We start from the raw sequence: 16874 nt of genomic DNA on the forward strand, positions 1-16874 counted from the left end.
ATAAATACTTTTTTTTGTATGTAAACATGTAGATATTGTCTAGGGTGCCAATTTTTTTTTCTGCCTATGACCTTGGTGCTGAATTTCGAATAGGTATAGAATTTAGGTACTGAATTAAGAAGTGCCTGTGTTAGAATTACCAAAATGTATTGTAGGTCTATTCGTTTTGTCTGAGGCAGTGTTTAAATAAACTGTGTCTGTTCTGTAAAAACCAAGACTAATTGAATAGAATGAAATGTATGTAAGACTAAATAAGCCTGTTGAAGTATTTTATAACTATCTTCCTAAAAATTAATGAGTGATTCACACAAACACAAACAAGAGATGCACATCTGGTTTGATAAAAAAACTTTTTTTTATGTAAAACTCCGCTTCAGATAAGTTGACCTCAATGTCTGTCTACAGTTCTAACAGTTTTATCATTATTAGAAATGTTATCAGCAAACTATTAAAACAGTTAACTTATCGAATCAAAACTTTTCCTTTTAAAACTCTTTGTGACAATTCAAAATCATGAGAACGGAAGAAGATTTCAATTTGTAATGTCAAAGTTGAAAACAGTTTTAGCGTTCTGTCTGTCTGATTATGATTGATTGAAATATTATTGTATTGATTTACAAATTAAAGGATTTTAACTGAAATCATATTTTAAGCCGGACTTTATAAAAGGTAAAAAGAAAAACGTTTTTAGTAGATAAGGACTATTAGCATACCTGTTTGTTAGAACCGCATCAATTTTATCCAAAAAAAGAGAGAGTTTTACAAAGGGTTTTTACCTGTTTCACTAATATACAAAGGAGGTGTCTATTTCGAGTTCCAACCTTGTCGTTCAAGTGCAACAGATCCATACATGAGAAGATTCTACAAAATTACTATAAATTAGTTTAGCAATACACCAAAAAGTTCTTTACCAGTACCTACCACAATATGACTTAAGTCTAGTAAGTTATAATATGTATGAATAATCCGTAATTAAAGTAAGACAAGATCTATGTTCGATTACCTTCCGTAATAGGGACCTTATTGGCTAACTACACGTGCCATATACACGACTAAAAAGTGGCTACGTTCGCCAAAATTGCGTTACCTATATTGGTACGTTCATCGTGCTCCCACAAGCGAGCAGATCACGTAAGCGTGAATTAACTCATTTAACGATGTAGCCTGATGATGGGGAATTTCGTGTTTACTGTAAACACTACGTGGAATATACGCACGTACTCTTAAATGGTTGTGCAGGTCAAAATATTGTGATGATGGGCTGCTGAAATGATTAGTTCTGGGGTGATAATATGGGGTTGGTGGTAGGAAAGATTTGTGGGTTGAAAATGTCGGTGTAGTATATCAGTGTCCAGTGACTTAGCTATAAGACATTCACTCCCCAAATGAATTAAATTAATACAATGATACATTTTTTTTGAGATAGGTACTACTTATACCTATTGCTGTATTTTTTTTTTGCACGCAGCTTTTAAAGTTCGTGTCTATGTCCAATTTACTTACAGCTTAAAAAATGGGTTGTATGCTAAGAAGTGACCCGATGACTCTCTGTGGCATGTACTTGCAACCAGAGGCTGCGTTCGATGTCCTATCTCGACTCGGAGAGATGGGCTGCGTACAATTCGTGGACGTTAGTACTTTTAAATATAGTTTTTTTTTTTTATCTTCGGCGTACTTAGAGTAATTAGACAAATCTACGTATCCTCAGCATTTATTAGTTAGACAAATTTTAATGTCACCGTGATCTTCTACGCTTAGATCTGGCTAACGATGGCCACGCTTAGAGCTCTGCCTCATTAGGACGCCAATGGCGACGTTGCCGGCTACGTATCCAAGCAGTTAATATTGAAATGTATGGTACCTACCTCACTTGGCGACGGTTTGGCAACGTCACCAAATTGGAAGCGTGGCCACGAGCTACAGTTCTCTACGTGACTTCTGGATACTCTGCCAGCTTGGCGACGATGTCACGGTTGCCACTATAATGTACACGGTACAGTGCACCTCGCTCACTCAGTCGCCAGTGTGGTCGCCAGTCAGCGTGCAATTTCTTCAGCAAAAACGTAAACAATTGACTGACGAGACGCCATGGCCACCCGACTTGGCGATCTTTGGAAGCCGCTGGCGACGTCGCCATGGCGTCTCAATGAGGCAGAGTTCTTACTCTAAGTTTGTGACCCAAAGTTAACCGATAGGTACTTGTCGAGGAGATTGTTAATGTCCTCCAGTCGTTAAAAATGGGTATAAAAGGCTTGTAAGTATTCTAAAAGTAATATAAGTACCCACAGTATATAAGACCACGCCTCGGCAAACGTAGTGTAGGACGTCCTCAGGCACGGTGGAGTGATGACTTGCGCAAGACGGCTGGCAGGAGCTGGATGCGAGAAGCCGAAAATCGATCTCAGTGGCGTGCACTTGGAGAGGCCTATGTCCAGCAGTGGATTGCGATAGGCTTATGATGATGATGATGATTTATTTATTTATTGATTTATATGATGAATATAAGTAACTTCAGACTTTAATTTTTATGGCGTTATCATTATTTGGCGGTGGGACTGTGTACGTCATGGGATAGGTATATGAAAGAACCGCACTAGTTAAAATTTGAGTTTGTAATGCCAACGGGCTCATTATTTCCAGATGCATCCAGACTTACAATTATTTCAAAGACAATACGTCATAGAAGTTTGTCGCTACTCCGAAATGGAGCGGAGGCTTAAAACTATAGAACGTGAAATGAAACTTCATAATATTGAGATACAAGAGCAAACGACGGAATCTATAGCTACACCACTTAATGAGATGATTACATTTGAGGTAACTTAGACCAAATATATTAAAAAGTTTACTGACACAATTGAACGAACAGAAAAATCATCATCCGCCTAGCCTTTTCCCAACTATATTGGGGTTGGCTTTTATTCTGACCGTATAGAACTGAGAACCAGTGTTTTACAAGGAGCTACTACCTCTCCAACCCAGTTACTCTAGCAACCTGACAGATTGATTATCAGACTTTATGGCTTCTGACTACCCTTAACGACTGCCAAATATGTTAAAAAGATGTTTTGTAAATTAAATGAATAAATCTATTGAATATCCGAGTAATAATTAAATCATAATATCTGATCCCCTGAGGGCATCAGAGCTTTGTAATTCGATGCCAATCATTGTGGCATATGATCGACAGTCTACAAATATGTAAGGCCACGTCACTTATGTAGTAACGTAATAATATTTGACTGAGTGGAGGAATTTGATTATATTTATAATGTCTGCAATGTCGAGAATTTTGTCAGAAGCACCTTTTGATGCCTTAACTTGAACATTGGTATCACCATGCAAAATACAAATAACGTACCTATACAAGTTCCTAGTCTATCTATTCTAGTCGGCTTCAAGTCTACCAGTGTTTTCATGGAGCGACTGCCTAACTGACCTCATCAACCCAGTTACCCGGAATAACATAATACTTCGTAAAACTGGTTGTCGTAAAACTTTCTCCGTCTTACCACAAAAACGTTTTAACGTCAGTTTAAGGCTTGTCTAAAAAAATGACAAATTATGACGTTGACATATGGTTCATTTTGGAGCCACATTTTTTTTAGACAAGTGTAAAACAGTTGTTAAAGTTTTTGTAGTAAGGCCATCTGTCTTCTGTCAGAAGACATTCAAATGACACCTACCAATTTAAACTGCCTTCGGAAATTTCTGAACTCGTTACGTCAAGCTCCATGAACTGGCATGCCAGGCGTTGCTCGATCGGCGGTTATTTAGTCACGAGCTCAAAACCAAAATTCAGCATAATTCAACTTTTCCGCTCTCGCTTCCGCAGTCGCTGATAAGAGTACGTTTCCTTATGTAGAAGTATTGTGCTATATTACAATCTGCAATGGTCAGTGACGTTTCGATAAACTGACAGTTGCCAACAGCATCAATTATATAAACGTTATCGGAAACAATTAATTAATTAATTTGATAACTTTTTGTTTAAGTAAGTTATACGCTGTTGTCGACTTTAGTTAAAATTGGCCAAAACTTTAACGTGTGATGATCAGAATGCTAAGAATCGATGGTAGGATATACGCTGTTGTCGACTTTAGTTAAAATTGGCCAAAACTTTAACGTGTGATGGTCAGAATGCTAAGAATCGATGGTAGGATGAACTTGTTGTCACCCGTCATTTGTTTATATCTCACTGATTGCGAAGACCACGATCGATTGGTATTCACGTGTGGTTTACCTGACTTGCTAGCACTGAGTTCAGTATTCTTTTACAGAATATGATAGAAAAATGGGAGCAAGACATCCAAGATATGACTCTAAACGAAGTGAACTTATTGAAAAGCTACTTTGAGTTGAACGAGTTTTATTATGTTCTGACTTACATAGGACCTTTATTGGGGGAATCAGAAATACAGAAAGAATCCATGTTGAACAGGTGAATATTTTTTTTATATATAAGCAATACATATAAAAACATATTTGTATCTAGTAAGCCGTATCATATTGTTACAGTACTTCCTTGATTTGAATGGTTGTATTTTTGACAGCTCAATTAACTAAATATCTGATAGTCATCATTGATGGTATGTTATTTCTTTTATAAAACACGATGTCCGAATATTTTTTTTTCTTTTTCTTACAGCAGAAAGGCAGCTGCTAAAGCCGGGGCGGCTGGAGACGTTGGCGTCGGCGTCGGTGGTCGTCTGGTCGTCATCACAGGAGCTGTTCGTCGCAATAAGTGCTATGCTTTCGAAATGATGCTCTGGAGAATCTCGCACGGCATCATTTACTATAAGCAAGCATCCGAAGATAAAATACTTATAGATCCTCAAAGCGTGTGTATTGCTGTACATATATTAATAAGCAAAAGTATATTCTACAAATCATAGTGTATGTATAAAGAGGTATTTGCCGATCCTGCTCAACTGGATCCACCACTTGCCTGTTTACTTTTGAGGTCCCAGTTCCACTGTCTCAATCTTGAACCCTTATTGTGCGACGTCACGCTTTGAACGATTAGTATTGCATAAATGAATTTGTACGGATATGCCTTAACAACATGAATTGCATGATTGCCTTGCATTGTAGCACATTATCAACTGTCTTCGAGTTGACCGTCCAGCCCACGAGGACTTACCATCGATAATGCAACGGCCTGGTAATATTTTGACAGACTACTTTAATATTCATAAACCCTGCAATAATAGGTAGTCGCCAAGTAGCGACGCGGTGCGAAGGTGTAGCGAGCTTTGATGAAACTACCAAGTATTTATCTTGAAAATCATCTTCTAAAACAGCGTCAAGAAATCAGGAAAGTGGCGTTCTTAGCTATCTGCCAGGGAGAAGCATTGACAGAACGCATTCAGAAAATTTGTGACGGATTCCAAGTAAACATCTTTCCTTGCCCCAACACGCCTCAGGAAAGAATGGAATTACAGGAAAAACTCCAGACAAGAATCACTGATCTAGATCAGGTAAGATGGATGGAATGAAATCTTCGAATAAGCAAACAATTGACAACTACTGGTTGAATCTATGATGCGTGAAACCGTGCAACTAATGCGTGTGTTTTATATCCCTAAAATTTCAGTAAAATCTGACTAACCATATACCTTTTAAATAATTGTAGGTTTTAAAGAAGACTCGTTACCATCGTTGCAAGACTTTGCGTACTGTGAGTAAGAACTGGCGACTTTGGATGGGTCAAGTTAGAAAAGCGAAGGCTATATACCATGCTATGAATATGTTTCGGTACGAAAAGTGCCTGATTGGGGAGGCTTGGATACCAAACTCTGACTTAGACGCAGTCAATACTGTTTTGCACTCTTGTTCCGTACGTATATTTTAAAATCCTCATATGCACTTACAATTCTATATGGGTGAACTGCTTGGCCGTTATTCTTGTGGTGTTTTCAGGAATCCTTCCAATCAAGTGTGCCTTCATTCGCGTCGAAGATTGAGACAACGCAAATGCCTCCTACTTATCACCGCACTAACAAGTTTACTAGAGGATTCCAAAATCTTATCAACGCTTATGGTGACTCCACTTACAGAGAACTGAATCCAGGTGGGAATTAAATAATTTTGTAGATATAAATGGTGTTCTATTCCCATTGCTGTGTTTATTTTAATATATTTATTTTTGCATATCAACAGGTCTTCACACCCTTATTACATTCCCATTTTTATTCTCAATGATGTTCGGTGACATGGGCCACGGACTAATTTTAGTGGGATTCGGTTCCTGGATGTGCAAAAACGAAAAGCTGTTTATAAGTCAGAGGTCCACTAATGAAATTTGGAACATATTTTTCGGAGGTATGTTTTGTGTAACAATTTCAGTGGTGTTACTGGACACATTTCTAGTGTACTTAGTGGAAATAGCTTGATGGTCAGTCAATAAATGAGTAAAGCCCAGTACAAAAATCAAATTGGTTGACTGCATTACATTAATTTCATAAGAGGTGATTGCGTTAGACCTCGTCACCTTTAGGAGGAACAAAAGAAAATGTTATGTTTTTCGGGAGTCGAACTTTAGGCGACTAATATGTAAATAGAAATTTCAATATCTGATGATTTTCTTTCGCACAACGTCCTGCAGTAAAGACTCGCGCTAGACTGCTGGTTTTGGAGGAAAGATCTGTTTCCCAAGCCAACAGAATTAATTTGGGTTTTGGGTTACAGTTCTGAATTATTTTTTCTTCATTTCAGGTCGCTACGTAATACTAATGATGGGATTGTCCAGCATGTTCACCGGATTTGTCTACAACGATCTATTCTCAAAAGCCTTTTGTTTAACTGGTTCTTATTGGCTTAATATTCATTCTGTGGAAGATTTGGCAAAAGATGAATATTTTGATTTGAATCCGTCTTTTGAAACAGGCCGACCGTACATGTTTGGAAAAGACCCGATTTGGACGGTAAATAAATAATAGTTTACACGTTTCTTATGACTTTTTTGTGTCGAATCTAACAAGGATTTGCGTGGAAAATATGACTGCCAATCATAAACTCTATTCTGTTACAGTTGGCGAAAAATAAGATCATGTTTGAAAATTCAACTAAAATGAAACTGTCGATTATTGTCGGGATAATTCATATGATATTCGGCATCAGCCTTAGCTTTTTCAACTATCGGTAAGGCTTGTTCATTGCTCTGATCTAAAAGTCGAGTAAAAGCTTTGTTAGTATCGGGTTCGATTGTGTTCGCTGTGTTAGCTTTGTGGACAAAAATAAACTGGCAAACAGCTTGTTGTAAGTTAATGATGTTTAATTTGTAAATACTGCGCCTTTTCTTTCTCTGCACTTGTTTCTGCGCGTACGCTATCTGTTTACTGTGTCTATGCAGTTGTCTGATATTCGCCACCCCGTGGTTAGAAATCAATCTATTTTCAATTTTATTTTATTGCAAGTATATTATTTATGCTGATATTTTTATTCCTAATTTTCTGTAATATTTAATTTATTTTTTTCAGTTATTTCAAGCGAACGTATTCCATATTCTTACAATTCATTCCCGAGATTCTATTTTTAACATTGTTATTTCTCTGGTTGGTGCTTCTAATTTACATTAAATGGTTTTTGTATACAGCTAAATCAGGTGGGTAATAAAATGTTTTTCATACTGAGTATGTTCATAAATTTGTCTTCAATGAAATTAATAAAATGTTCCGTAACTTATCATGTTTACCGAGCATTAAAACTGATGTTCGTAAATGTATACTTTCTACAGCTGACCAAGAAAGGAACACCAGTTGTGCTCCACAGATCTTAATATTATTCATAGACATGGTTCTGATGACTGAATCTAAGCCGTCTACGGAAGGTTGTAAGGAAGCATACATGTTTGATAACCAAAGAACAGTTCAAATGACTTTAGTATTTACTGCTCTGGTTTGTGTGCCTATTCTGCTTTTTGGAACACCAATTTACAAGATACGAAAGAACAAGAGGAAAAGGGAAGCAGCCAAGGTAAGTAATTTCTCTATAAAAGCGCTATAGTTGAATAAAAATGAAGTTTAGACTAAGCAATTTGGTCTAGTAAAATGAGATGAAAGACATACCTTATATCTAAATAGTTGTCCTATGTCCGTTTTGCCTTTGTGCCAAGTCATCATTGTATGTAACTGTTAGTTAAGTTGTTGTGTTGACGCCCGTTCCGGCAAGCATGAATCTTACATTATGTCGAATCACCACGTTGCACATATCCCTCCCTGGTGCGTTATGAAAGCTAGCTTGCTAGACCGCATTTGCACCGACTGCATGAAATCGGTTGATAGTTGAGACCGACTAGCTGCTGCTGCCGCTTTGATAAAAACGGTTTCATATAAATACATACAAACCAGTATAGTAAGTTCAACTCAGTCGTGCGCGCGGCCCTATGTGTGGGTAACCCTTGTACATATACAGTGACTTTGTGTGCGTGACAAGAGGTACAGTCGGGTACAAATACAGTTATTTAGGGGTTGTATACGGCTGTTTAAAGTACAGTTATTACGTAATTTAGTTTATTTATTTATAATGATTCTGTATCGCTACTTGAAAAATCAAATGATGAATTTTCGGATTCGCTACTTTCACCAATGTTAATTATAAATTCTGACTCCATGTCAAAATGTCTATAGTATTCTTCTTTTTTCTTTTGTACATGTCGACAAGAATTACCCAACATCCCTTCATCAATTTGACTTAAACGTTCATTTATGAGTTTCATTATTTCCGTCTTATTTTGGTCGACATTATGCGAAGCAATATAATTTTTTTAAATTCCCCACACATTTTGTTTCCATTATTATACTAAATTATAGGTCTTTTACATTCTTAGTCCACACATTTATTTATTGTCCGCGTACCCCGAGCTAGAAAATATGTAAGGAGTATTTAATTCATCTTAGATATTTCACTTCATTTATATCTTAGATACTGTCAATGTCAATTTGAAAAGCCGTATGAGAAAATAATGATAAACTGTAAAATGTAATAATAAAAAGCTTTGAATGTTGTTTCATTTTTTTGAAACGCTACCTGACTCCTTAAAACATTTTCTCCGTGAAGAACTAGACATTTTCGTAAACGACTGTACCCATAACAAAAAGCGATGAGAACACGTCATGCTCGGACGACGTCACTGTCACACGAATGAAAGTTGTATATTTACAAGCCGACGCACACATAGGGCCGCGCGCAAATCTGAGTTGAACTATCTATAGTGCAGTTGCGACCGATGTAATGCAGTCGCGGCGTGTGCCGTTGAAAGTTGCAGTCGCAGCTAGTTTATAAAACTTATTTTTAGGACAACGAGTAAGACCTTATCACTCTTAATGAACATTGCAGCTAAATCTCAGAGCCTACAGAAATAGTGCGCGCGTTGACAAAAAAATCGAAGAGCATTTGGAAGCAGAAGTGGAGAAATACTCAACTTCGGTTGGAGAGCTGATGATACATCAAGGAGTTCATACTATAGAGTTTGTGCTAAGTACCATATCACACACTGCTTCTTATCTGAGACTTTGGGCCCTATCTCTTGCGCATGCACGTAAGTAACTTTTCACTCCAAGGTGAAAATAATGGCTGGCTATTAATGCACTAATGAACTATGCTCCTGGTGGGGTGACACTTGTCTAAATCTTCGAATAGAATTTCTAACCTTTCCCTATAAAGGTTGTCGGCTTCCAGTATCTCTTAACATGCAATGACTGCCTGTCTGAATTTCCTTGCCTAGTTGAAACCTGCGTTTTTGACAGTGTATACTACTATTTTTCGATAAGCACGCAAGAAAAGCAATGGTTGAGCACACAGATAATATCTTTGCATTTCCATTAATTTTAAAATAATGCAGTTTAATTTCTTTTTCAGAACTGTCTGAAATGTTATGGGGTATGGTGTTATCAAAATTGGCACTGCAGGACCACAGTGCTATTGGCTCCATAAAGTTGGTGTTCATATTCGCATTGTGGGCTCTATTCACAGTCTCTATTCTGGTGGTGATGGAGGGACTCTCAGCATTCTTACACTGCTTACGACTGCACTGGTGAGAACTTGGAAATGTTTGAATTTAATTATATTAGATAAATACCTAAGCGATGAAATAATAATGGGAAAGAAAAGCAAAAAGCCGATTAAGACCACGGAGGCTGTTCTCATGTAAGATGATCAGCTAGCTGCGCAGGGTAAATTATAGTACATAAGCATTTGAACAAACTCAGGTGCACTCATTTCTGAACTCTCATGGTGGGATTTGACGGCAATACAACATGACCGGAGAGACATCAAATGGAGGCAAATGTTTCATGCATTTAGTTTTGTGAGTGTTAACGATATTACTTAATACAGGACATTCATTACTGAATACTTTTCAGGGTGGAGTTTATGAGCAAGTTCTACATCGGTGGCGGTTGGCCATTTCGTCCATTTTCCTTCAAAGTTATATTAACTGCCGAGATCGACAAGCCGGAGCCTGGATGCAGGAAGCTTCTTTCGCCAGATTAATATAATTATACTTATTTAACAATTTGGCTCCAACAGTACACTCCTATATTGATTTCTTCCTACGCATTAACTAAGTTGGCAATACTTCGATACCGGTTCGCTTGTTTCATCAAAATCGATCACAGGGTGTCGAAAATCCGTTTGTTGTATTAGGCTACGTTCAGATGTCAAGCGCACAATGCGCATTTTGATAACGGGCGTTTACAACGACATACATTTTATTCAGGCTGTCCACATTCTATAAAATCTATTAGTTGTAAACGCGCGTTGTGCGCTTGTCATCTGCCTCTGCATTTGTAGCCTTAGTATAACTATATATTTGTTCCCAAGATTGTTTTTTTTTATAATGTTAAATGCTTTAATGATTTTATTACGATAACGATAACTTTATAGTTAATATTATTATATTCTTAATTTTACTGTCTTGTTAATTTTAAAGAATAAATATTATGGTCTTTTATTTTTAAGCCGTCGTGTTTTATTCATGTGTCAGTTCCATACTAACTGTAGATAAAAAAATAAATATTTGTATAGGTTCTTTGATTGGTTGTTGCTGGTTTTTATGTGCACTCAATTGGATTATATGAATGAGATTTTGATGTGTGAAAGGTCCAGTGTTCGTTTGGTAGAAGGCACGCTATGGCAGTGCGTCTACACGGTGCATGTAGCTGGAGCAAGTTAACATGCGCAAGTGACAAGAGCACACGGTATTTTGCTTTGGTAAAAGCGCGAGTCGCTAGACCCACACGTTTTTAAATAATTTGGAGTAAATTGATTTAATTTTCGATGTTGCGAAGTACAATTTACACATTTACTTCAAAGCACGACCAAAAAGCTTTAGTTAGGTACATATACATTACGTAATATACATCAACAAATAACATTTCTAATTGACGCCTACCTACAGAATTGGAACAACTGAATGCAATTAATTTAGCAAAATATATATCCGTAGCGTAAGTAAAAGCTTTTGTTTCTTCTGTTTTAATAATTGCAAAAGATAATTCAGTGTCGTCTGGAAATATTGCTGCTTTTAATATTTCAATGCTCGGAAAATTCTGGTATAAATAGGACGGTCCGGTTTTTTAATCATTGAAAATTTGGAGTGAGTGGGAGGTAATTTTTGGAATTACGGGTAATGGATCTGCATGGCTTTAGTTCCAGAAGTAGTGAAATGTTATGCAACATTATGGAAATCTTGTAAAGTTTTATAGAAATATGTAAAATAAAATTGGGATAAGGGCTGGAGGATGATAATAATTTTATGGAAATAAGTGAAGCCTGCCCCGCCCCTCATTATAGTTCGGCCATTCAGAGAATGCGTTCCTGACACGTCGCGATTGAACTGACGACGTAACTTTGCAATGGCGTTGCAGTTACGATAAAAATATTTTTGCTGGTTGTTTACCGTTTTAACAATTGAGGAGCATTAAAACAACATTATTATATCAATAATCAATGAATGTAGTTACGTCGTCAGTTCAATCGCGACGTGTCAGGAACGCATTCTCTGAATGGCCGAACTATAGTGATGAACACGAAAAGGGTTTTTGAAATTAACAGAATTTATTATTGTAAGTAATTATGTAATTAAAAATAAATAGTTAAAACATGCTTGTTATAAAGATAGGTGTTTCAGTTTTTATATTAGCAGTATAATTTTGTGGTCACATTTCACCTTTGCTAAACACTGCTAGAGCCAAACTTGCTAAAAAAATTGGAATTTTGAATTATATTATAGCGAAAGGTGCAACTGGACCTTATTATTTGTCCTATAGGGAAGATCTACTCAGTTTCTCCATCAGATTCAGTTGGAACGACCCTTCCCCGCCTCGAAGAGGTAGCACTTTTCGAAGTTTGTGTAGATTTTTTACTGGTAACAGATCTGGCATCAACTTTTTCATCATTCCCTTCCCCTGTTCCTGTAGCTGAACAAGCCGGAGTGGTTGTTATATTAGATTTGCTGAATTCTTCTTGGCGCGGTAAGTAGATGCCGAAGCGGTCCTAGAAGGGAGATTATTTATTTATTAATTTAAAAAAATTTGTACACACACGTAAGCAATAAAGATAACAGGAAAGAAAGAATTTACAAAGGTAATGCTTATTAAGATTATCATACAGTTTACTCAATTCTACAGCTCCCGAAGTTGTACAGTGTAACAAAAATGTGGTCTACGAGTTGCGATATCAGTAAGGTTTATTTTTCTGATGGAGCTAAAGAGAAAAGTGACTTGGCTGTGTTTAAATAAATCTTAGGATGATTGACAATACTATACAACATGTAATACACATGTTATAGATGGCAGTGTAACTCTAGAATTCTTTTTATTATTTTTATATCCCTTATAAAATTCTTATTTACACTGCCTACGTAATATATCAACTCCAGATATTGTCTACAAGCCCGCTAAGTGATTTTAGTACGGTAGTGACTGTTTTTTTTCAAGTAGATTAAAATGATGCCAGGTCTAAGGCTATTTTAGACTGATCTTATTTTAAAAAAGAAAACTTCAAAATCGTTTTTTTGGCTGCAATCTAATGCTATGTCTTTACCTTTCCATATCGATTGTACTTGGCCAATGGATGGCACTCGCATAGCCGCGGGAGAGGCCTCTTATAGCTCTCGTGTGATGAAATTTCACTCTTCGGTGTAGGCGGCGTTTCATATCCTAACGATACAGTAATTTTTTGTTTAGAAATCGATTCTGCTCATAAACATTAGAGCGGAGTACTTACGGGAGATAAAGATGCGGATTAACTAAGTAAGGAACAGATTTAATGTGGTTTTCGCTAAGAGGTAGGGTGATAGGTACATGAAAAATATAAATTAATAATAATTAAGCAAACAAAAAATACCTTGTTGATCGGGCACTCTTGAGTTTTCCTAACTCAAATTAAACATAGAAAGTAGTGATGCGAAGAGCCTAAAGATCAGGACGCCCCGTCTTTTAATTATTCTGATAACACGAGATTTAATATTATTTGGTAAATTGTTTAATCTAAACATTCACTTGGCAAAAACCTACAAAAAATGTTGTTCCTTTCGTTGACGCGTTTATTTCGAAAATTATGAACTGACTTTGACATAATGCGTCAAAGATTCAGAGACAAACCGCAAAAATAGCCTAACAGCTGCAAAAAGTATGGATGTTATGAAACCTTTAAAGTTCTTTTGACGCCTTAATGTCTTTTTCAATTTCTTCCTCATTCGTTTTTCCCATGCGATTTCAGCAGCTGTGAACATAAATTGATTATTATAGTTGTTTGGCATAGTTGGTTTTCCATTAACGAAAATTTGTGAAACATTCGGAGCACTATTTTGTAAAAGGCTTTATAAAGGACACGCTTCTACGGGTAACTGATGAATACCTGCACATTAATGTACATTAATTAATGGACGGAATAATGCACCGCCATACCAAAACATTCTGATAGCATTCGATGTGAAATAATTTCGTGTTTATCAAAAGCCTCCATCAATTAACACAATGTAACGAAAACATGGATGCTTTTAATTATACCAGATTTTTGTGTGTTTCTATCAGTGTTGGCCATGATAAGACTAATGTTTCAATTTTACGTTTAGTTTCCAACAGGGTATTTTAGAAGATCAGATTCAATTCAGCCGTTTAAGCGCTACAATCTATGTAATTATTTGTACTTCAGTCCATGGGGTAAGTCCTTTAACATTGTTTTCTTCTTCACGTGCATTATTGCAACACCGTGCAGAGTCTCAAGATCTAAAAGAATAAGGGTATTACCAAATCTCTCCTTCTCCATGATGTCAATTTCGAACATGTGGTAAGCACTATTGAACAGGGCTGCTATATCAGCGCGTATTTCCCGGACGGGGATCTCCATGGCTTCTTCAACAGCCCTCATGAGTTCCACGTACGCCGTATCGTAGAGAAGAGCGTTTTCGTCAATTTGTACATAGATGACTTTATCAACGGTGTTCGATATCAGTGTGTAGAACACCTCCGAGATTGTTGGCTCAGGAGTCGGTATAGGTTCTGTTGAAAAATGTTGTACGTATGTTGTTGCAGGATTTATTTAATAAAATATCTAAACACGAAAATACAATTAAATTACTTATACAGGCTGTTGATTTGCATCCGTGCCATATTCAAGGAGGTAATTATGCTAATGATTCTCGACCCAAATCAATAAAAAAATTGGTACATAATTTTTTTTCTTTAATTTTTTTTTTCGGGATTCCGTAAATATCATCTAGCCTTATTTAAACTTGGCGCGTATGTTACTGGCGTTAAAAGCGTGCTGCACCCTCACACAAACGTAAACACATAGCATAGGTACGCAACGATCACTCATAAATTTCATTCATAAAATTGGATTACTTCGGAAATACCACGACATTACAATGACAAAAAAGGCAGTGCATATTAGTTATTTCCCATCTACTGTAATTCCAATCGATTATTTACGTATTGTATGTCCTCCTCCTGAACTATGGCACAAATGCAAATCAACACCTTGTATAACTTAAGCTTTAATGAATAAAGCTGAAACACATAAGTTTTGAATTGCAATTTTTTTGTATGATTCTTATCATCCAAAAACCATATATTCGTAGTCCGTATAAGCTAAATTTGGTACATCTGTTACAGCCTTTTTATTGTCCCACTGCTGGGCACAGGCCTCCTCTCACACGGAGAAGGATTGAGCATTAATCACCACGCTTGCTCAATGCGGGTTGGTGATTTCAGACTATATAGTCCAGGTTTTCTCAAGATGTTTTCCTTCACCTTTTTATCAGCCATTGGTGTCTGAGATATACTTAGAAAGTACATACAAACTTAGAAAAGTTGCATTGGTACTTGTCTGACCTGGAATCGAACCAACGCCCTCATACTCGAGAGGTTGGTTCTTTACCCACTAGGCCACCACGAATTTGGTACATACTATTACTGTACCACTAATACACACGATTAACTACTTTTCACTTGTTAACTTATAGCAATACTAATGAAAGTAATAAGATTTACCAGGAGTTGGTAGAGTTAACTCAGAAGTTTGTATGGAGATGAATGAAGAGGACAGAGTGTTGGAGCGGCTCTTCTCAGGAGACGTAAGGGACCAGGGCTCTGGGGGGTAGTACTTCTCGTAGATCTTCTTCAAGTCTTTCTGGAAGTCTTCGTCGTCGAATTCGTAGAATTCTCTATCATCCTATAACAGACGAGTTTCGATTTGCAATGTTCGTAAGTTTAGTAGCGCAAGTGATATAAAGTATCTGAGTTGCATTAAGTAAATTACATGATAAAAAGGTTGCTTCCTTCTCTCTGTCGAAAATTGCCACTTTTTTATTTTCTAAATAAACAGTAAGTACTTATTTTCTCAACCATAAAACTACGAATTCCTACCATATTAACATAAGGCCCATCCTCTGGTGATTCCAGAAAAGTTCTGATTTCCTCGTCCAGCTCAGCCCAAGGTCTGGTGAAATTCTCGGCAGCTTCTCTCTCGAAATCCTTGCGTTTTCCCCGTTGAGTCATTTTCGCTATGAATATCTTTAATAGAGCTAAAATCTGAAATTAGTTAATTAAAGGTGTTTTGCTAAACCCAATCAATAAATATTTTTTTCAATTAAAATTGATTGAATTAAGATTTAAAAATGATTTGCTTTTAAATGTGTACTTTAACTAGCTGTTTCCCGCAGTTTCACTTTAGTTCTGCGATAACATACCTACCCCGGTACTACTGTAGTATGACTACTGTAACAAATATAGAGGAATAGACCGACAAACAGTTATGATATGTACCTATAGCAAATATTTCTTTTTCACAATGAGTAACCATATCTACAAATGTTTTTATCCTACCTCAGGGTGTTTGCTCACGTATGACTCCTGTTCTCGTTGTATGGCAATTCCGAACCTGGTAGTACAAGCTCTCTGGCACGGAGTTATGGCATACCAGTCATGGTACATCAAACCTTCGGCAGCCAGAAGATCCTTGGGCAACCCCTTCATACGCTTCATTACAGGCATGGTGAATTTTTATTATAACTAACTTCACTAAGTAAATAAAAATATGGTCAAGTAATCGTGATTATGAAATATGTGTTAAAAATTAATTTGACATTGATTTTGGATTTTTGTCCTCAAATTATTTTTTTTGTTGTCATAGCTTTCTGGTTTTAGGTATTATCGCGTACAGCCAGGTAACATGTGAAAAAAGTTTTATCTCATTGTCTGTTTTATTAAAAAACGAAAACATGATTTCATTATTTGTTCTCGAAGTCGATTAAAAATTTAGAGGAATATTCGGGCGATGATAACCCCTTTTAATTGCAAATTTGACACACATATCTTTCGATATAAGTAGGTAAGTAATATTGTAGGTATTCAAACTTCTGGTAT

At 36.7% G+C, this 16874-nt stretch overlaps 2 protein-coding genes across 2 annotated transcripts; one reads left to right on the forward strand and one right to left on the reverse strand.

The window, feature by feature from the left end:
• The first annotated feature begins 1421 nt into the window (after positions 1 to 1421).
• On the forward strand, positions 1422 to 10913 carry LOC124645200 (V-type proton ATPase 116 kDa subunit a 1-like). The gene is made up of 15 exons (XM_047184974.1): positions 1422 to 1630; positions 2641 to 2817; positions 4281 to 4441; positions 4649 to 4841; positions 5304 to 5480; positions 5636 to 5839; positions 5923 to 6073; positions 6163 to 6324; positions 6718 to 6926; positions 7034 to 7143; positions 7482 to 7606; positions 7739 to 7998; positions 9340 to 9541; positions 9862 to 10036; positions 10365 to 10913. The coding sequence occupies exons 1-15, from the start codon at positions 1514 to 1516 to the stop codon at positions 10492 to 10494; spliced, it is 2553 nt and encodes an 850-aa protein (XP_047040930.1). The 5' UTR covers positions 1422 to 1513; the 3' UTR covers positions 10495 to 10913.
• Positions 10914 to 12279: 1366 nt separating this feature from the next.
• LOC124645469 lies at positions 12280 to 16502 on the reverse strand. Its single transcript, XM_047185279.1, has 7 exons — positions 16335 to 16502; positions 15876 to 16040; positions 15501 to 15681; positions 14256 to 14507; positions 13654 to 13728; positions 13048 to 13163; positions 12280 to 12498 (listed from the first exon to the last, which is right to left on the reverse strand). The coding sequence occupies exons 1-7, from the start codon at positions 16500 to 16502 to the stop codon at positions 12280 to 12282; spliced, it is 1176 nt and encodes a 391-aa protein (XP_047041235.1).
• Between the last annotated feature and the right edge of the window lie 372 nt (positions 16503 to 16874).

Source organism: Helicoverpa zea, chromosome 31 (assembly GCF_022581195.2).
Source record: "Helicoverpa zea isolate HzStark_Cry1AcR chromosome 31, ilHelZeax1.1, whole genome shotgun sequence".
In the NCBI taxonomy this organism is placed as follows: Eukaryota; Metazoa; Arthropoda; class Insecta; order Lepidoptera; family Noctuidae; genus Helicoverpa; species Helicoverpa zea.